This window comes from Scyliorhinus canicula, chromosome 14 (genome assembly GCF_902713615.1).
Source record: "Scyliorhinus canicula chromosome 14, sScyCan1.1, whole genome shotgun sequence".
In the NCBI taxonomy this organism is placed as follows: domain Eukaryota; kingdom Metazoa; phylum Chordata; class Chondrichthyes; order Carcharhiniformes; family Scyliorhinidae; genus Scyliorhinus; species Scyliorhinus canicula.
The window spans coordinates 147,508,412-147,530,690 of record NC_052159.1 but is presented as its reverse complement, the minus strand read 5'-3'; the positions used below and the strand labels follow the sequence as shown (position 1 = coordinate 147,530,690).

The 22,279-nt window shown below is 48.5% G+C and overlaps 1 protein-coding gene across 3 annotated transcripts in view; it reads right to left on the bottom strand.

Moving 5' to 3' along the window:
- dachc (dachshund c) overlaps window positions 1–22,279 on the bottom strand; it is a 602,876-nt gene that overhangs the window by 342,770 nt on the left and 237,827 nt on the right. For all 3 annotated transcript variants that reach the window (XM_038817809.1, XM_038817808.1, XM_038817810.1), the window contains exon 2: window positions 20,004–20,119. In XM_038817809.1, the coding sequence (XP_038673737.1) occupies window positions 20,004–20,119 (116 nt within the window). The remainder of the gene's footprint in view (window positions 1–20,003; window positions 20,120–22,279) is intronic.

Below are 22,279 nucleotides of genomic sequence, written 5' to 3'. Positions count from 1 at the left end.
ACACACAGGGAGGATGTGCAGACTCCGCACAGACAGTGACCCAAGTCGGAATTGAACCTGGGACCCTGGGGCTGTGAAGCGATTGTGCTATCCACAATGCTACCGTGCTGCCCCAAATTGGCCATGGACGGCATGTGGCTCAATGGTTAGCACTGTGACTGTGGCGCTGAGGACCCGGATTCGAATTCCGGCCCTGGTCACTATCCGTGTGGAGTTTGTACATTCTCTCCACGTCTGCATGGGTTTCACCCCCACAACCCAAAAGATGTGCGGGTTAGGTGGATTGGCCACGCTAAATTGCCCCTTAATTGGGAAAAAAAGATAATTGAGTACTCTAAATTTAAAAAACTGTGCTCATCGGCCGCTGTGTCTCCTTCACTGCCTTTAAAGACCTTTGGTTGGCCGTGAGGTCATGAAAGGCACTATATATATTTATTACCCTCGGCAGCTGACATGGGTTGATTGGCCTGCTTCTGTGCCATTATGAATCTCTGGCAGTGGTTTAACGGGAATGAAACAGAGTTCCGTGTCGAGTGCTTTTAACTGGATGTTTCCCAGCCCTTGCAGTGGCGCGAAAGACCCTGCTCTCTAACGGGGCCCTGTATTATTTTGGGGCCTGGGTGGGAACATGCCGCCAAGATCTCACTTAGTCTCCTTTCCTGCACCAAGGGGCTTGGCTCACCAATGCAGTAAATTATCAGGGCGCCATCCCCCAATGTGACCCCTGGAACCCCCCCCCCCCCCCCCCCCCCCCCTCCCCCAACTCACCTATAAGGGCTATTGAGCCTGCCACACTTCACCTAATAAGGCAGTTCACCCATGAGCCTGATCCCTGGCACGGGCAAAATGCCATCAAGGCACCTTCGCACTGCCCCTGCCAGTCTGACCGTGCCACCTGGACACCTGGGTAGTGTCAGGGTAACACCCAGGTGGCATTGCCAGTTGCCAGGCTGGCAATGCCAGGGCTTCCAGGTGGCATCAGTGGTGCCAGGGTATTACCATGTCTACAGCCCGGCCACCCAGGTGCCCCCAATTCCTTGGGAGACCCTCCCCTAATGCCGGTACACCAGGTTCACGTTTGTGGAGACCAGTACTAACCGACACTCCCTTGGGGTCTCCGAGGCAAAGGGATTCAATCCCAGCAGCTTGGGTAGGTCAGACGAGTGCATACTGAAGTGGGACTAGCTGCTAACTTTAATATGCAGATTTCCCAAATATGGATCCCGACCATTGTTGGCGGGACCCAGACCACGACATTTTGCCGGATACCGTAAGATCTCGTGAGGCGTGGCAACCTGGGCAGATCCTGGAAGATCCTCTCCCGGGATCTACCGGCTATGGAGTGTCTCGATTCTGGTGGGACGAAGCTTGCCTCCTGTGACTCTGAATAAATCCTTTCTTTTCATCTCAAACTTTAAGCCTGTAATCTCCACACTGCATTACTTTTCCAACATGCCTCCACACCTGCGGCATGATTTAACTAAAAAATAAGAGTCTGTTGTGGGTGGGAATCGAAGGATCGTTCCCGGTGCTACCCTGGTTTTTTTTTCCGACTCTGGGAAACGTCCCACCAAGGCTGCACTTCGCCACATATCCTGCACTCCGACGGGTGGAGCTCCTCATTACAGGAAGTGTTCAGGCTGCTATTTTTAAACGGCGCCCCGATCTTCTGACCCCCTCCCCCTGCCCCCACCCCACCCCTCCGACCCCCTGCCGATGTGACTCCCGGACCACCCCCCAACACCTCAACTCACCTGTTGGGACGTCTTCAAGCTCCCCCGCCCACCACTACATCCCATCCGGAATACCGGAAGGGCATCCCCAGGCCCGATCCTCAGCGTGGGAAAAATGCCAGCCTGGCATCATGGCAGTGCTACCGCCCTCCTGTCAGTGCCACCTGGGCGCCCTGGCAGGGTTATGCTGGCACCCAAGTGGCACTGCCAGGGTGTAATGGTGACAGTGCCGTGGTGCCTGGGTGGCATCAGCAGTGTCAGGGTGCCGGTCTGACCAGAGGCCGACCACTCCAAGGGCCTCTGATCATCTAGGAGATCCCACCCAACCCCCTCCCAAATGCCAGTGCGCCTGGTCCCCATTTTTGGGGACCGATGCTAATCGGTGCCCGGCTGGGGTCCCGGCATGGGTCTTCCATGAACGCTCACCCCTCCCTGGGAAACTCCACTATAGTTCGATACCAAATTTAAACCGTTCTCCTCAATGCAGCCATATTAAACCAAACTGAGAACGCCAAAATTAATACCTCCAAGTTGCAATCTCCTTTCTTCACTCTGTTCATTGGGCACAAAGCTCTTTTGGACTGTGTCAAGTTGTGTTTAATACCCCCCCCCCCCCCCCCCCCCCTTTGAAGTGCCTTGGGACGTTTTGGTGCTGTGTAAAAGGTTATGGTTGTTGTTTTTGACCCCAATGCTCAACCCCAAACAGGAAACAACACATTAACTCACAGCGACATGGATCAAACCAGTTCCACCTTAATATGGCGGTGGTGCAGAATTTCATATGCCAATATGTCATTGTTTTTCCAAGTGGTGACTGGCAGCAGCATAGCCACCGGTCATTATCGCCAATCTGATATTGGCACTTGATCAGGAACTGCTTCTTTTTTTGTGCGGTCCATTCCCATTCGCAATATCTTCGCCGCTCTGTTTTACACAGTCGCAGACCGAATCTCCAGTCAACTATTCCCATAATAGGAGAGTATCCTGAATAACCAGCCGTCTCGGGTCTTACTGAACTCACATTTTCAACTCTGCAAAGGTTGGTGGTGGTCTCAGATAAGGATCATTTTGGCTTTTTGCTCAGCTCATTGTCAATGCAATCTATAACTCTAGTGGCAAGGATGTATTTGGCAAATGGAATAAAAACAAATTTGCTTTATAGCTCAACCAAATTCAAAGAGTACGTGCTACAAAGCCACCAACCTCTGGTCACAATGTTCATTGTGTCAACTACAAAAGAATTCCTGTTCATTCATTGGGAACAGTGCTGCTAGAATTCAACCTATCACTGCCACAAGTAAGATACAAAATAAGAGAATAAAGATTTACCTTTATATAGTGGATAGCTATGTGGGGGACAGTTTAGCTCAGATGGCTGGACAACTGCGATGCAGAGCAGGGCTAACAGCCCCGTACCGGCTCAGGTTCTTCATGGAGGCCCCGTCTTCTCAATCTTGCCCCTCGCTTGAGATGGGGTGATCCTCAGGTTAAATCGGCACCAGTCAAGGCAATACACAATGAACGGTAGGACTCTAGGAAGTGCAAAGGACCAGAGGGATCGTGGGGTGCTTGTCTATAGATCCCCGGGGGCAGCAGAACGTGTGGATAAGGTGGCTTGGAAGGCATATGAGATACCTGCCTTTATCAGCCCAGACATAGAATATGAGAGCAGGAGGGTGATGATGGAGCTGTATAAAACGTTTGTTCGGCCACAGCTGGATTGTGGTGTATAGTTCTGGTTGCCACATTACAGGAAGGATGCAATTACACCAGAAAGGGTGCAGAGGAGATTCACCAGGGTGTTGCCTGGGCTGGAGCGTTTCAGCTATGATGAGAGGCTGGTTAGGCTGAGGTTGTTCTGAGAGCAGAGAAGGTTAAGGAGAGCCCTGATTGAGGTGTGCAGAAAAAATGATGAAGGACAAAAAAAAGGAAGAAACTTTTCCCCTTAGTTGAGAAGTCAATAACCAGGGGACATATATTTACGGTATCGGGCAAGAAATTTAGAGGGGATTTGAGGGAAAAACCTTTTTACCCAGAGGGTGATGGGAACTCTGCCTGGAAGGGTGGGAGAGATGGAAACCCTCACAACATTTAAGAAGCACGAGCATACAAGGTTACGGACCAATTGCTGAAAAATGTGATTAGAATAGAGAGGTGTTTGACGGACAGCATAAACATAATGGGCTCTCACCTCGATGATCCCCACCTCGTTCTCTGTCTGAGTTAGGCACACAAGGAGGTCCAACAATATCTGTCAGACTGGAGTGGACCATTGTGCACTGTTCCGCACATGTGAACCACTTTTCAATACCTCAGCCAAGGGGTCATCTTTATATAGGATACTTATCACCAGTAGGCTTTCCAATCATTTTTTTCCCCTTTTAAAATTTAGTGTACACAATTCATTTTCTCTAATAAAGGGGCAATTTAGCGTGGCCAATCCACCTACCCTGCACATCTTTGGGTTGTGGGGGTGAAACCCACGCAGTCACAGGGAGAATGTGCAAACTCCACACGGAAAGTGACCCAGAATCGAACCTGGGACCTCAGCGCCGGGAGGCAGCAGGGCTACCACACTGCACCACCGTGCCACCCAGGCTTTTCAATAATGGAAAACATGTAAACCAAACCCAATAAAAACTAGATCAGACCCGTACAATTCAGTATGGCTGAGAAACATGGTTAATTTGCTTTTTGAGCATGAAAGCACAAAACAATAAAAATAACTGGTATTTACACTGTTCTTTCAGGGGATTGAATGTCGTTAGAATTTGTAGACGTCAATCTTAAGGCCTAATTATTTGCCGAACAATAACAGCGCCCCCCTCCTTGCCACCAAACCCGTCACAGGGGGAGGCGTTAAATTTCCCCCAATCTTTAAGAATGTCCATTACCTTCAGAACGTTGTACAAAACTGGACATTCGAGAATAACGTCCTCAGGTCACCTTTTTCCAGAAACCTCTTTTGAATATCAATAGAACCAATAGCTCAAGGAGCTCAGACATATTTGGCAAACAAGATCAAAGGAAATTTTGTTTCTCGGTCAACCAAATTCAACAAGCACAGGCTGGAAAGACACAAAGCACCGGTCACGATGTTTGTTTTGTCAACTGCAAATGGAATTACTGCTCTACAAAACAATTAGCCAATGGCCAAATCGCGATAGGATCTCAAACATTAACAGCACAAATTACTTTCAATCATCCATTATCAAAATTCTATTTTATCCCCACAGAACTGAGAACAGTAAGGTCACAGAACAGATAAGGTGGAGTATTGCTTCTCATAATATTTCCCGTGTCCAAATGATCTTATCGGAGCCTGGACCCTGATTGTCTTCAAAATTAAACAAGCGCACTTGCGGCCTGAATATTTGCAAGGCGTGCTTCACCCCTGGAATATTAGCCACGTGGGAGAAGACTCTTTTCCTACGTACAAATTGCGTCTAGTCAGCTCTAAGGCTTCTTGAAAGGAAGTGCTTGATTGGGCATGTGATTGGTGCATGAAGAAGGCAATGTGCCTCAGGTAATTTTGCTGCTCTAATTTGTGATGTAGCTCTTTAATAGAAGATGACAATATTTAGAGCAAAGAGTTAGCAATTAAAAAATGTAAGGCAGAAAACAAAAATCATAGGCGAACTTTCAAATTGTCCTGGACAGATTATATTAACCAATGTCGACAAGTTCTGCAGTCTGTTGAATAAACGGAAGCTCTATACATTAGCATGACAAATACTGTGATTAGCACTCTATGTGCAGCCTCTTTATAATTAAAGTATATCATTTTCTATAGACAATTTAATGACTGTTGCATTATTCTGGCAATTAAAGACGTAAAGGAGGTACGGACTATAAAATGTGCAAATAAATGTCTTGGTGTGCGATATGGACCCATTGCAAACTGCACTTAAGGTTCAGAGTGACCTGTAACTTTGGCCTTGTTTGTTCCTGCGTTATGTCCCGAGCCGGTGCAACATTCCCACTAATTCTCTCGTTCCAACATTGTGAATACAAACAAGAGCAAACTGCATAACCACCTTCAATAGTGAATTCTCCGCACAAGATCATGCTCAAGTGATCTCTTTCAAATTAATTTTCAACAGCAGATAATCCTTTTGCATGGAAATTATTTCTAGATTTGATGCGATTATAGTCAATGTCGGAATGGAATCCTTTTAGTTCACAAAGTGCTACCGTGTCTCAGAGTGGTATCAGGCGTAGCACAAGGCAAATGGGGCGTTAAGCTTCAAATTCCCTCAAGGCTTGTCAACCAAACTTCAAGGCAAGTACATCCTACAATGCCAATAGGAAAATTATATTCTCCCACATCAGCTATTTAGCTGGCACTGAGTGGGATCACCACCTATTAGTTTGTGGTTACAGCATATACATTAATACATTCACAGCATGTAATATGTATCCTTTCCCACACATTTCTGATGCTCACACAATATTTACTGTATGCATTCAATGCGAATCATACAGCCTGCGAGCTTCTATTCAATTTACAGCCCCCAGGTGCACTTTGGCTGAAATGCCTTCGACAGCAACCTTTCCCTCAGCACATAATCACCCTGGACCTTGAGATGTGCCAGTCCGCAGCACTCGGGTCATGGTTCGCCCTGCAAGGCCAACAGGTTTCGGGCAGACCAGAGGGCATCTTTCACCGGGTTGATGATCCTCCAGCCGCGTTGGCGTTAGCCTCGGTGTGCGAATATTTTAAAAGCATGAACGGGAAAGCAGAAGGCAAAACATTTGTTTGCCATTCAAAGCCACAGTAATCTTATTTCTACCACCTGTTGGTAAGAGTGCCAATTATATATTCGGCTGCCACGAGCAGTTTCACTGAAACGATGTATAGTCATTAACTGGGTCTCTGAACATAAATGAGATTGAAGCCGACTCAAAATGTAACAAATATATATAATCAGGTGCCTTAATTCCTCCATCCCCTCTGACAGCAGCTGATCAGCAACATTGCTATTGTTTATGTTCCATTCGCCTTTCTATAGGGTTCTGAGACACTGGGCGGGATTCTGCCATAATCAGCGGGGCGGGCAGCTCCGGCGGGACGGAGTGGCGTGAACCACTCCGGTGTCAGGCCGCCGGAATCCTCCACACCTTCAGGGGCTAGGCCCGCCCTGGAGTGATTTGCGCCCTGCCAGCTGCCGGGAAAGGGGCTTGGCGCCACAGCAACTGGCGCCGAAGGGTCTCCGCTGGCTGGCGCGAATTGGCGCATGAACGTGAGCGCCAGCGTGTGCTGGCTTCATCCCCACGCAAGCGCAGAGGGCTACGTTTCCGCACCGGCAATGGCGGACTGCTACAGCCGCCAGTGCGGAACAATAGAGTGCCCGCACGGCACAGGCCCGCCGACGGATCAGTGGGCCCCAATCGCAGGCCAGGCCACCATGGGGGCACCTCCCGGGGCCAGATCCCCCCCGCGCCCCCCCCAAGAACCCCGCAGGCCTCCCACGCCGCCAGGTCCCGCCGGTAAGGAACCTACCCCAATTAATACCGGCGGGACTGTCAAAAAACAGGCGGGACTTCGGCCCATCGCGGGCCGGAGAATTCGGGCAGCCCCGGGGCCCATTGACTCGCGCCGGTCCCGCCATTCTCCGAGACGGGTGGCGCGATTCACGCCGGGTCGATTTTTAGGGGGGCGGAGAATTTGGAGGACAGTGGGGGAGGGATTCACGCCGACCCCCGGCGATTCTCCGACCCAGCGGTGGGTCAGAGAATCCCGCCCACTTACTCCAATGGGCAGAAATTGGACACACTAAGCCTTGAGGAGATTATGGGTCAGCATGGTTGCACCATCGTGGGGAGCGAAGTAAATTACTTTGGAGAGATCAGATTGTGGTAAAGCACCCCTTCTGCTCTTCCACACGAAGTGCTGGAAAGTAACTTACTCTATAAATCGAGCTGTCTTGCCTCCCTTAGCTTATGCATTTCCTGAACCTTGTGAAACACAGGTTCGGGCATTAAAAGTGGAATTCTGCTCAAAACTGAGGCAACCAATCTCACGAAAATATTTAATTAATATGGACCCACTTTTTGGGCAGCACGGTAGCACAAGTGGATAGCACTGTGGCTTCACAGCGCCAGTGTTGCAGGTTCGATTCCCCGCTGGGTCACTGTCTGTGCGGAGTCTGCCCGTTCTCCCCATGTCTGCGTGGGTTTCCTCCGGGTGCTCCGGTTTCCTCCCACAGTCCAAAGACGTGCAGGTTATGTATTAGCTGTGATAAATTGCCCTTAGTGATCAAAAATGTTAGGAGGGGTTATTGGCTTACGGGGATAGGGTGGAAGTGAGGGCTTAAGTGAGTCGGTGCAGACTCGATGGGCCGAATGGCCTCCTTCTGCACTGTATGTTCTATGTTATTTACTTGCCATCTCTGCCACGGTAATATAGAAGTGAATGGGATAGAGTCTGTTGTGTTATGTAATTTGGAATAACACAAGCTGCCACTTGATGCAGTTTTGAGTAAAAGATGCTCCAGACTTTGAAGTGAGTTCAATGTGTTTTATTGAACTATTAGCACAGTTCTCAATGAGTTCGATTCTCGGCTAAACTAAATGTAGTAACTCAGTCTAACTGAACCAGCTTTGCTCTGAGGCACGTGCTGGGGTGTGATGCTGAGGATACACCCTGTCTCACTCTGTAGATGTTGGTCTGTGGAAAGAGGTGGGGTGTGAGTGTCTCATCCCTTTTATAGTGAGATACCACCCCTGAGTGTCGTGACTGCTCATTGGTCGTGTCCTATTCTATGTGTTCATTAGTTGCATGTTTGCATATCATGACATCTCCCCTTTTTTTATGTTTTGTTGGCGAATGTGAATGTATTGACATGTGAATGAGTCTGTCTAACGTGACTGACGGAGGACAACAGAACAGAGGCAACAAAACAAATGTTCACAAGTCCAGTCTCTGAGGCTTGCGTCTGATCCTGGTCGACCGCTGGAGAGGTGGCGGAGGGGATGAAGGCACTTTCACAGGCGGGTTGGAAGCCTGACTGGTGGCCTCGTGCTGCGAGGTATCAGGAGGTGGCAATTCAGCATATGGAAATGGAGGAGAAAGTGGTTGCGGCAGGCAACTTTGCGCAGTGCCCATCGATTCCTTCGCACGATGGAACCATCAGCCATACGTACAACATAAGAGCGGGGCGCGGCCTGTCGAACAACGACAGCTGGGGCAGACCACCCACCATCCGGTATCTTGATCCTTACAGTGTCTGCCGGGGATAGCACGGCCAGATCGGTGGCATGGGCATCATAGCCCTGCTTCTGACAGTCTCTGAGCTGCTGCATCTTCTGCAGCACCAGGAGGTGATCTAGGTCGGGCAGGTGTATGGCTGGAAGAGTCGTCCGCAGATCCCTGTTCATCAGGAGTTGAGCCGGCGACATGCCAGTGTACAATGGAGTCGCCCTGTACGCGAGCAGTGCAAGGTGTATGTCGGAAGCAGAGTCCACGGCCTTGCAGATGAGCTGTTGCACAATGTGCACCACTTTCTCGACTTTTCCATTGGACTGCGGATAGTGTGGACTGGAGGTGACATGTTGGAAATTGTATGACCTGGCAAACGTGGACCATTCTCGACTGTTAAAGCATGGGCCACTATCGCTCATGACGGTGATTGGGATGCTATGCCTTGAGAACGTCTCCTTACAGGCTTTGATGACGGTCCGAGAGGTGAGGTCCGGGGGCTTCAGCACCTCAGGGTAATTTGATGATGAATACGTAGTCGCGACCATTCACATGAAAGAGGTCGATGCCAACCTTGGACCACGGAGAGGTCACTATGTCACGCTGTTGGAGTGTCTCCTTGCTCTGCGCTGGCTGGAAGAGCTGACAGGTAGCACAGCTCAGGACCATGTTCATGATGTCCTGGCTGATGTCGGGCCAGTAGACAGCTTGCCGGGCTCTGTGTCTACACTTCTCATCGCCCAGGTGTCCTTCATGAATCTGGCACAGCACCAAGCTCTGGAGACTGAGCGGAATGACAATCCTGTCCAGCTTGAGGTGGATACCATCAATTACCGTCAGGTCGCCCTTCACATTGTAAAATTGTGGGCACTTGACTTTTTCACAAGGTTGCGTAGGGCCGTGGTGTGTGTGGCCATGTTTGGAATGAACTTGCCCAGAAAATTGACCATACCCAAGAAGCGCAGTACTGCCTTTTTGTCCTCAGGGACGTTCATCGCCTCGATGGCCTTGATTTGGTCTGTGTCCGGGTGCACACCATGCTGTGAGATCTGGTCGCCTAGGAACTTGAGCGTTGATGGGCCAAATCAACATTTGGACCTGTTTAACTTTAGACCGTTGGCATGTACACGGCGGAATCCCTTCTGGAGACGGGACACATGTTCTTCAGGGGTCATGGACCATATGATGATGTCGTCCATGTACACACGAACCCCTTCAATGCCTTCCATCATCTGCTCCATGATGCGATGGAATATCCCCGATGCCGAGATGATGCCAAATGGCATGCGATTGTGGCAGTATCTACCAAAAGGCGTGTTGAAGGTCCAGAGCCTTCTGTTGGACTCTTCCAGCTGGATTTGCCAAAATCCCTGTGATGCATCCAATTTGGTGAAGAAGCGCGCGTGTGCCATCTCATCCGTGAGTTCCTCCCACTTCGGGATGGAGTAGAGTTCCCGCATGATATTCTTATTGAGATCCTTGGGATCAATGCAGATGCACAGGTCCCCCGAAGGCTTCTTTACGCATACCATCGAGCTGACCCAGTCAGTCGGTTCGGTGACCTTGTCTATGATGCCTTTTTGCTGACGATCCTTGAAGTGAGTTCACTCTGTTTTATTGAACTATTAGCACAATTCACAATGAGTTCGACTCTCTGCTAATCTCAATGTAGTAACTCAGTCTAACTGAACCGGCCTTGCTCTAAGCCACGTGCTGGGGTGTGATGCTGAGGATACACCCTGTCTCACTCTGTTGATGTTGGTCTGTGGAAAGAGGTGGGGTGTGAGTGCCTCATCCCTTTTATAGTGAGATACCACCCCTGAGTGTCCTAACTGCTCATTGGTCGTGTCCTATTCTACGTGTTCATTAGCTGCATGTTTGCATATCATGACATCTCCCCTTTTTTTATGCTTTGTTGGCGTATGTGAATGTATTTACATGTGAATGAGTCTGTCTAACATGACTGATGGAGGACAACAGAACAGAGCCTCTGCAACCGAGGCGTCATGGTCATGTTCTATTCTATGTGTTCACTAGCTGCATGTTTGCATATCATGACAGAGTCAGGCATTGTTTCCTTGTGAATTTTAACCACTGCCCCGCACCTACCACACGCCACTGTGTAGTTAAAACTTCCCCAACCATGCCCGCGCAAAAAAGACTATTTTGGAAACCTGAATTTTACAAATTAGTGTCACTGTGCGAGAATCATATGAGAGAAAGTGCAGAATTGTAGAACGCAGGGTGCGATTCTCCCAAAAGATACAAAGTCCCCAAGCGAGCGCGTTTAACGTGTTTCCCGGTGCTTGCATTACTGAGAAACACATGACTATTCAACACGACTCGTGTTGTATAAGGGGTGTAAACGGGGAACTCGCGCCCCAGGCCGCACATAGCCCCGTTTTGTACAGTGGGGAGCTGCGCTTGCCAGAACTCCCCAGTGTAGCGAGAGATCGGGTGTGCCATTTAAAAATGACGTCCCGATTCGGAGACCCCCAAAATGATCCCCGACCTTCCCCGCTGTCCGAATGCACTATTTCTTTTTCCAAAAATATACTTTATTCATAAACTCTCTAATAAACATTACAGAACATTTTGAATTGTCTTGACTGTACATTTCCATCAAAGTTACACATTCCCTTGACTTTCTTCCGTTCTATTGGGATGACATTACACACATATCCCTCTTTACGTTACAATTCTTTCTTAAATATTTACACTGACATGTTTCTTTTATACATTGGAGTGTTGGTGACCTGTACCGAGGGGTTTTACACTGTTACCCACCCCTCGGTGTACATTTGTTGGAAGATCTTACACAGTGGTCTTTCCCCAAATGCACTATGGGATTCATCCCCTCCACCTCTTAGACCTTGGGCGAGTGCCTCTCAGAATCCCAAAGCCTCAGGTACCTTGGGAGTCTGCACATTAGAGTGAGGCTGACTGCCTCGCTCTCACATGCAGATTTGCCAAAAGGTGATTCACATTGCAACGTCTCGCGTGATCGCGTTAAATCTTGCGAGGCATGGCGAGCTGGGGAGATCTCGGAAGCGGAGTCTCCCGGCCTTCAACGGCACCGCTGCACCGCGGGGAGCTGCTTTTCTGGCGCGGTGAGGGCATTGGATTGGGCCCATCGTTTTTTGCAGCCCACACTTCTTTAAAATTAACGAAAAGAAAGACTTGCCTTTAAATAGCACTGTTTGTGAATACCGGCCGCCTTAAAATGTTTTACAGCCATTGAAATCTTTTGTGAAGTGTGGTCACTGCGGTTTCGCAGCAATCGGGGCAGCCAATATGCGCTCCGGAAACTTCCAGAAGCAGCAATTTGATAATGGCCAGCTAATCTACTTTTGTGATGTTGATTGAAGGATAAATATTGGCCAGGACACTGGGAATAATTCCCCTGCTCTGAAATACTGCCATGGGATCTGTTACAGCCATCCGAGCAGACAGATGAGGCCTCAGTTTTACCTTTCTTCCGAAAGGTGGACCGGATTTGACCTTTCCTGACCCTTCCCGCCAGCAGGACCTCCGGTCCCAGCGAAGAATAGCTTTTGAATAGCTCGGGGTATCAGTCACGGGGTAACCCATCGGGGTGGAACATGAAATCCCAGGCCCTGGGATGGGACTTGAACCCAGAACCTTGTGACTCAGAAAATCATGCCGGATGACAAATCTTTGCTTTGTGTTATTGCTGTGGACAAATCTCCAGAGGAATGCTGGTTGATAAAATTTTTAAATTTCTATTGGCGTCTGGCCCAACATGTCAATGTCATCATTCGTTAGCTTTGTGGATTGTGAAATATTCCCAGTATTTTCTCTCTTTATTTCATGCCAACATAGATATGGGCCTGGATTCTCCGAAATCCCGGCCAAGTGTTGACGCCGTCGTTAGCACCGGAGTGGTGTATGCGGAGGAACATAGCCCCCCTTCCGGAATGCGTGTGCCCGCCAATCGGTAGCCCCCGATCATGCGCCTGGCCACCGTGGAGGCCCCCACCGGAGTCGGATCCCCCCACCCCCCCACCCACCAGGACAGCCCCCGCAGCCAGAACGCCGAGGTCCCACTGTGTGGGACCATATGTGAACCACGCCGGCAGGTCTCGGCGGGCACTCGGCCTGTCGGGGGCGGAGAATCGCCACGGGGGCTGCTTTCAACGGCCCTCAACCAGCGCCGCGGCGACCTCGTGTGTGCATTTGGCGCCCATTCTCCGGTCGCCAGAGCCACCGGCGATTCTCCAACTCGGCGTGGGCTCCGGGAATCCCAGCCATGGTGTGCGATTCAGCGGTCCCGTCACGCCCAACTTGATTTGGCTGTTGAATCTTGTGAGAGTCTCTCACGAGATTTGCGATGCTTGAAACGTCTCGCAATATTGTACGGAATGTAGCAGTGTGGATCTCGCCCACCGCACGCATATTTAAATGAACCATTCCATTCGGCTGATTAAAATACGTGCACGCTCAATTCGCCTCGGACCCCGGATTCACCGACCTCCCCAGCGATGCCCCAACTGATGTCATCTAATCCTGGTTCACAACCTGGACAGGTTGCCAGTGCCAGGGGTCAGGCCTGGGTGGGTGGAGGGGTGGGGGGGGGGGGGGTTCTTGCCCATAAGATGTGGGCTGAGTGTGGACTTGAGGACACGAGAAGAGGTAACTGGGGTGAAGTGGAGGCTCCAGAGGCTGCCATGCGAGCACGGAGAGTCGGTGAAAGATTGGGGCCCCTTTCAAAATGGCCACCCGATCTGCGAGAAGTCTTCCTGCACTGGCAAGCTAAGCTCGCAGTGCAAGAATTGACTTAAAGAGTGACTTCGATAGGGAGTTCCTCGTCGAGACCAAAAAAAAAGGCAAAGTGCCTTTGAGTCCATTGAATTACACCCATGGTGATTCCTGTTCTAACCTCCAGTCAGTGCATTCAACCCAAGCATGGTGAAGCAATGACCAACCCATATGAGAACTTTTGTAGCACATAATTGGTTGCATACTTTTATTTCCTTTCATGTCTTCAAGGTCAACTTCAACATCAGAGGCACCGGGTGGAATGTTGTCAGGGTGCTGGGTGAGGCGAGAAAACCGGTGCGCGGTTCACCGGCTGCACAACTGGCTTTTCTCGTCACATTGGAGATGTGGTCCATGCTGACGCGCTATTTGGGCAGGGCTGCGGAGGGGGGGCAGTGTCGGGGTGTCAGGATACCAGGCAGCTGTGCCAAGATACTACCATGCACGTCCTTCTCTCCCTGGGGGTTATACTTACCCGTTGCATCCCTGGGAGTTTCCTTTGCCTGGTTCACATTTGTATAAATCTTGCCAATGGGGAATTTCCATTCTGGAAACCATATGTTGTGGAAGCCCTTTAAGGAGATATTAATTTATTGAAATTACGTCCCGACATCTCTGGGTGGGAACCTCATTATGTCAATGGTGGAATTTGGGGAAAATATAATTTTCCAGCTCTCGCGGTATTTTGCGCCCACGTCACCATTTGCGCTCGCGACGAACATGGGCGCAAAATCCCCCTCTTGGGCTTGACATTCTGGACCTTTTCACCGGTGAGATCTTGCGCTCCCGCTGAAGGTGACCCCCTGCAGCCTGTTCACCAGCAACGGGGCTGGCAAACGTGTAAAAACAGAGAGTTCGGCAGGACTGTAAAATCCCGTAGGCGGCCAATGGCTCACGCAGTCCGCTGCAGGGGAGTGAGGGTGGGGGAGCGGGCGGGGAAATCCCAGTCCTTGACATCATGTGCAACTTCCATTGTCTACAAAGTCAAATCCCCTCTCCACGGGCGATTGCACATTGATCATCGCCAGTCCCCGCCATTTCTACAGGGAAGGGTTTATAGAAAAGCTCTTCTCAGGGCCATACAGTTGTTTGTAATGTACAAACAAATTTTGCAGCCATTGAGCAACAAATATCAATGGTGTCTCTCAACAAGGTAGTAACATGGCTCAAGGGAAAAGGAATGAACGATTTGCTGGAGTCAAGCGCATGATTTTAGTGAGTGTGTTATGAGGGAATCGGCTACTTAATGGATTGTCTCTGTGGTGTACTGGAGTTTTTAAAATAGCAAATGGGTATGGCACACAGGTTTGAAACATCCCTCCCCTCTCTCTTGCCCTTGGTACATCTATCACTCAGGTTCCCGTTGGCCATTCCACTCACATAAAGCTCAGTGATCATGGAATCCTGACTGAGTATTCCTTTTCAAACGTGTGTCTCGACTAATGCCTTTCATCATCTCCTTGCAACATGAGGGAATAAAAATAACAATTCTGAAAACATTTTGCACAAGAAAAAGCACCTAAAATTATATTGCCCTTGGACATTGATTGACGTTTTATTCCCGCAGTTCATAATTTGGAAATTAAACCAATTATTTCATCTTCTACACACTGACAAACATATTTAGCTGTCAGAGCCGCATCTTCTTTTCTTCCTTGGGATTTGGTCATTTTACTGTTTTGTAAATTTGCTAGGTGGCTTATTAAAACACAGGTTATTGCAGAAATTATTGCTATTTTGCAGTGGTAGCGTGGCCCCTTTAAGGGGATGAGCTCCACTGACCATGTGACAATCTAGGAGCCAACCACGCGGGAGCGTGTGTACCCCGGCCAAACGGGAGTTTGCCTGGGGCCTTGGGAGCAGTACTCCAGGCATTGTGGACCAGGGATCTGAAGAGTAAAGACCTGTTGTATAGTGCCTGTTATCTAACTGCCTTCGCCTTTCATCAATAAGCCCCTTTGTTTGCGACTGGAACCTCCAGTGTCTGTCTTGAGCCACCGTACTGGCGACGAGGTGAAAATTTTCGATCGCAGCTGACCGTCGACGTGAATCGAGAGGGGGAAGGAAGGAACAGTTGAGAAAGTAGAGAAGCTCCAGCAAGAGTCGGAATCCTTTAAACCATGAGTGAGAATGCCGACCATTGGGAAACTAGACCAATTTTACCAAGGAGTTGAGACATGGAGTCACTACAGAGAAAGCCTCCAATTCTTCTTTACACCAAACGTGATCACAGGCGAGGACAAGCAGAAGGTGATAATTCTGGCAGTTTGCGGGCCCCCGACCTGTAACGTGATTAGGAACTTCACATCTCCCGAGGCACCTGATACAAGGAGCCTTGACCAGATAGTGAAATTGGTTAACGAACATTAAAACTACAGCCCCTTGATTATCCTCTAACGTTACAAGTTGACCTCTGCAGTGAGGGACCACAAAGACTCTGTCTCAGTTCGGCAGCTTGCTAAGCACTGTGAGTTTGGGTTCGCACTCAGCAACATGTGGCACAGCCGGCTGGTTTATGGGATCCATAACCTTAATATCCAGAAAAAGCTTCGGGCAGAGACCATAATTACGTTGGAAAAAGTGATCGAGATAGCTCAGGTGAGAGAGTGCGCCGAAAAGTGCGGCACTGAGTATCAAAGCACGGCTGAAGGGGAGGTTAACCAAGTATAGGGCGGGACGGCTGCGAGGTCTGCAGTGGAATCAACAGTCACAGCTCAGAGTCAGGCATGGTCCTCGGGACAGGACCGGAACCCCCCCCCCCCCCCCCCCCCCGGCAAAAGGAGCGGGAAGGAATTGGGGCCACAAACCGAATCCGAAGTTGACTGCTGTTGTTGCAGGGGGTCCATCTCCAGGAGACATGCCATATTTGGGAGTCTGTGTACTTCCGTTGTAGCTAAAGGAGGCACGTCCATGGGCTTACCGCAGGAGGCAAAGCACTACTGAAAGAAACAGCAGCAGCTGTCCACAGCATCGCTGAACATAGTGGAGAAGAGCTCTGAAGAAGATCATTTGTGCATCAGCTGAGTGCAGCCCAACTGAGTAAGATGGCTCCGACTGAAATTGTCCTACGGGTAAACGAATGATCCCTTAAAATAGAAGTCAACACCAGAGCCCACCATAGTGAGTGATCAGACCTTCAATACCTACATGCAGGAACAGAGTCTATAATCTTAAAGAGTACTCCAGTAAAGCTTTCGACATACACCGGAGAGATTTTGAAGGTCCTCGGAAAGCCAAAACTCCAGTGGCTTACATAGGGCAAGGGGCCAATCTACCTTTGTAGCTGGAGGTATTCAGAGCTGGTGGTGCTAGTTTGAAAGCTCGCTTTGGGAGCTTTGTACAGGAGTCTCACCCAGGCGTTGAATCCCGCTCCTAGCCCCAACCGTTCCAGTACCTCGAGGAGGTACTTCCATTCCATTCTGTCGAAGGCCTTTTCTGTGTCCAGGGAGACAATTACCTCTGGTGTTCTCTCCTTGGAGGGGGTCATTATTACATTCAGCAGCCGCCTGATGTTCACAGTGAGTACGCCACTTTGGAGGGGGGCGGAGCATCGCGAAAGTGGCGCCACCCCCCGATTTGGTCGGAATCGGGTATTCTCTGGCCGATCGCCGAAAGTGATTTTGCCATCGGCAATCGGAGAATCCCGCCCATGTTGCATAGTGTTCTGTGCCTGTTATCTAACTGCTTTTGCCTTTCAAAAATAAACTTGTTTGTTTATTACTGAAAGCTTCCAGTGTATGTCTTGTGCCACCACATCTATCATAATATAAACTCATCCTTCCCCCTCCACCCATATTTGGTTGAACTCAGGGGCTGGATTTTCAACACGGTGGTGGGACCCTGACACCCGGATGAATTCCGGGCCTTGAACACACTCGTGTTGCGGGGGGATGGGGGAGGCAAGGGCCGGTGGTGACTTCCAGTGACTTCCTAACACCTGGTTCCCTCAACCAGTCACTCAGGGCTTAATGAGGAACCCCTCCTGGGAGCCCTCAAGCAAGGCTGACAGAGCTGAGGCTCCCTGGATGGTAACCCTCCCACCCGCAGCTGGGTGAACACGGTGGGAGGCTGTGGCCCTTCACTGGGCATTAATTACCCAATAAAGAGCCGCATTTGACATTTGGGCCGGAAACTGTTCATGAGCCTTTCTGTCCAGACTTAATCAGACCGAGGTGGGAAGGCAGTAGAGTCCCCACATTAGGCCCGTTAAATGGACCCCTCGTTTCCAAATTCACCTCGGGGTGGTGGGGACATCAACCTCTGCCCCTTCTTTCCCATTCTTCTTACTGTAAAACTCAAAATCTGTTTAATGATTGCTTTTCACAAGCGTAGTCAACGATATGGTTGACTCTTCAAAACCAAAATCAATTGAAACCCTTTCACAATATGACACCTAATGCGGACGTCATAACCAAAGCCTTCAGAGGTGGACAGGAAATTCTATCCTTTCAAGTTGAGTTCACTTACTCCACTGTACAGATTAAATTAGATTTGCTTTTGTTTCGTCTTGTGTTTGCAGACCTTGTACCAGTGGTTTAACAAGCAGTCTGTTCACAATGGCCGTGGAATCACCACTCACATCCAGCATTGGCAATGGCCTAATTACTGGCATCCATTTTCTTGCTTCTCGTCGCAAAATAAAAACTGCCTAACTTCCCAGAATGGGCACCCAGATTCACCCTCGCTCTGGCATTTGGGTTTCTCCCCGCCTGACTTCTGGTGCTTTAACTGACACAGAAATTACAACAGGTATGCACACCACTCAACACTGACTTCGGACATTATTACATAAACACAGCAAAAGAGAAGTATAAGTTACTCTATCCAAACTTGCAAGTGATCTCGAGCCATAATAGCTAAAAGCTGTCCCTCTGCTCGGTAAGGTACCTGAAGCAAGATTGAAGAATTCAAAAAAGTAGCACATTGAATGTTTAATCAGGAATTGTTGCTAATTTAATGTGTACACATAACATTGGAGCATTTGGATGATAATGAATATCTCTCTTTTGCATCTCTTACCACTTTGCCAGAAAGTCCACAAACACTGTCTGTCAAAAAAACGATTTGTATTTATACAGAGCCTTTCACCACATCAGACTGTCTCAAAGCACTGTACAACCAATTTAAAGTGCTGTTGCAATGCAGGAAATGCAACAGCCAATTTATGCACAGCAAGCTCCCACAAACAGGCAAGGTGAGGTGACAAGATAATTTTTTTTTGCCATGTTGATTGAGAGGTAACTATTGGCCACAACACCAGGAATAACTCCCCCACTCTCGTTCAAAATTGTGCCATGGGATCTTTCACATCCACTTGAGGGAACAAACGGAGCCTCAGTTTAACACCTCAACCAAAAGCCAGGGGGCAGGATTTTCCGTCATCCCTGTGGCATGTATTGTGGCGGCGAAGGCAGCCCTCCATTGGCCGGGATCTTCCTGTTCCACCACTGTCAGGAAGGTTTCCCATTGGTCGCACCCTCCGCTGCATATCCCGCGGCAGGGTGTTGCCGTTGAAAATCCCGCAGGCGTGAAGGGACGGAAAATCCCACCTGCGATCTGCAACAGCCTAGCACTCCCTCGGTACCACATTTGACTGTCGACCTAGATTTCCTGCTCTTTGGTCCTGGAGTGATATTTGAACTTATAACCTTCCAACAGAGAGACCGGAATGCAGCCAGCTGAGTCACGGCTGATACAACTGCTATTGCCTTGCCCAATTGGTCATTCTTCATGTGTCTGGATGGAGAGATTCAGAGTTGTCAGATTATACACCACTGAGTCTCAAACTGTTACTTCACTTTCTGCCCAGTGGGACATTGATCAGGACTAAGAAACCAGGCAGTTTATTGCCACATTCCCCATGGAGCACAGGAACACTGAAGTGAGTTATAGCGCCACTTGGACCGAGACCATTTAACCCGTCATAAAACTGGACCCAGGCCTGTGATTTTCCTGTTTCTATTGCCTCCGTTCCAAAACTGGGAATTCAGAAAAGCATCTCCAATCGGACATTTTAACAAATGGGAGGACCAGAGGTGGGGGGAGGGATTTATTTTTTAGAACGCAGGGGAAAGATAGCATACAGTGTAAGCAATTAATGAAATTCTATTTATCATTACTGACAGGGGTCATGGAAGGTTTCCATGTGACACAACAAAAGAAAACGTCTGAGTTATTTATTTTCATGCCGATTCTCGGGTAAACTCTTCTTCTCTAATCCGAGCACTCGCGCTCAATCTGAGGCAACCACGCAACCAAGTCGAAGATTATTCACTTAACAATCCAGTTACCTGTCGGTGGGATCATTCCTGGAGACATTAGTCCAGGGACAGTGTGTGGCACGATGTGGGAGTTCTCGGGCGATGTGACACTCTGGGATCGTTTGGGAGGTCTTCCTGGCCTGGAACTGGAGAGAAAAAGAGCAAAATTGAAAAAAAGACACACATCTCAATTCAGTGCGCATCGCACATCAGTTGCAACATTTTTGAAGTTGTTGAAAGTGCTGGGAGAGATTGTAAATAAACTTATTTCAAGGACGATTGCTTCTTTGCTAGATGTAATAGACTGCCTTTACTAATTAGATTACATGCTGAATTCATTTCTTTCATAAAGATCAGCCACTGTTAATGCATTATTCATACCGCGCATCTCGTTACCTGATTCTCAATATTAATATCTATACATGTTAGAATTGCCTAGTTTGCATATGCTAAAATTCGACATGGAGCTTTCAGCTTGAAAATTATGCTCTAACTTGTAATAATTACTGCAGTTAGCTTGATATTGATTTATGGGATTTTTAAAAGCCAAATGTGTGTAGTAGTTTAAATTAATGCTATTTTAGGATTCTGCGGGAAATTAAAAGGCAATGTCAGCTCTAGGAGATTTGTCCCTGCTTTCTAATCCGACAATTAGCTCGGAAGGGGAAGGAAATGAATGAAGGAGAGGGTGGAGGGTGGTGTCAACTGACCATGATCAGCTTTTCCAACAGTTATTGCTGCCCCCTGGCTAAAACCCTCTGGCCTGCTGACCGTATGGTAAAGGGTTGGTGTAAGTGACCAAAAGCCACTATCATTAAGCAATGCTTTTGGGTGGAAAGCAATTCAATATATTTGTGTATATATTATGCTGGCACAGGCACACATTAACATTTTCTGGGAATATGGTACCAATGACATCTTTTAAGAGGTCAGGGTTAAACCATTCTCACTGGACGGCAAACATTGATTCAAAGGGAGGAAGGGAATCAGGTGGGGTGTATAACCGGACAGACATCCCACTGGCACTACTCACTGCCCTGGTGAAACCAGATTGCAACCAAATCCTGGGCCAAAGATAAAACAGCACAGAAGAACTGCAATTACATAATAATATCATAAATGCGCAAAAGTAGAACATGTTTGCAATCTTTGCCAGTCACAGTGTTGTTTTCTCCTGTGCCGCATTTCTTTTAAAACCCTGGCGGCCAATCTCGACCATTAGTCCTCAAATGTAACCATTCCTTTTACATAAATGTTTTACTCCCGAAGCTTTTACCAATTCATTCATTCTGTCTATTAACACGCGGCGCGAGTCACTAAGACTTGGCTGTCAGCAAATCTCTCTGCGTTCACCAATTAACCTTTTACTTTGACTATCTGAAGAAATAATGGTGGGTAAGTGGATATGTGGTCAACAACGAGAACAGGTATCATAGCTCCATTCTTCCTCCACATGGCCACCTGTCCCTTGTTGTTCTGTTTTGCTCCCACTGGGCACTTTGTTCACCTATTAACACATTCTGCCACCTTACAATTTGCCACTATTAGCACTCTTCAGTCCTAATGGCACCATTAATACCTCCCTCCCTTTGTCTTATGTCCATGACGCCTTTGTCAATCCCTCCTTTGCTCCAATTTATCCATGACTTCTAATCTGCCACCTTCTCCACCTATATAATTCATTACATTTCTACCCCTCTTCAGTTCTGTAGAAGGGTCATATGGACTGAAAATGTTAACTTTGTTTCTCTCTCCACAGATGCTGGCTGCCCTGCTGAGTCTTTGCAGCATTTTCTGGTTGTATCACAGTTTAAGTAGCTGGGAAGCATCTTGTCAGAAGATGATTATTGCCATACAAAAAATCAGAGCTAGAATAACAATGGCAAAGAATGCACTCTTCAAATGTAAAGAATTGCTCAGTATAACAGTAGAGACCTTGAGAAAAGAATTACCAAGCCTGTTTTGGAGCGTCTCGTCCGACGGGGCTGAAAAGTGGCCCTTGAGAAAAGTGGCCATCCAAAGACTCGAAGGTTGTGAAACATGGCACTGGAGGAGGATGGAGCTGGCTATTTGGAGAGAAGATGAGAGCAATGGGCAAGTTCTCAGGATGAAGAGGAGGAAAGATTGTTCATGAATATCATGAAGAAGAGACAACATGAAGATGGCAAATCATCTGAGGCATGAGAACTGGTTGAAGGAGATGATGGAAGGAAGATTGAAGGGATGTAGCCAAGAGGGAGAAAGAGATGATGACGTCAGATAACTTGAAATTGAAAAAGCGAGGCTCCCATGAGAAAGCCCAGGTC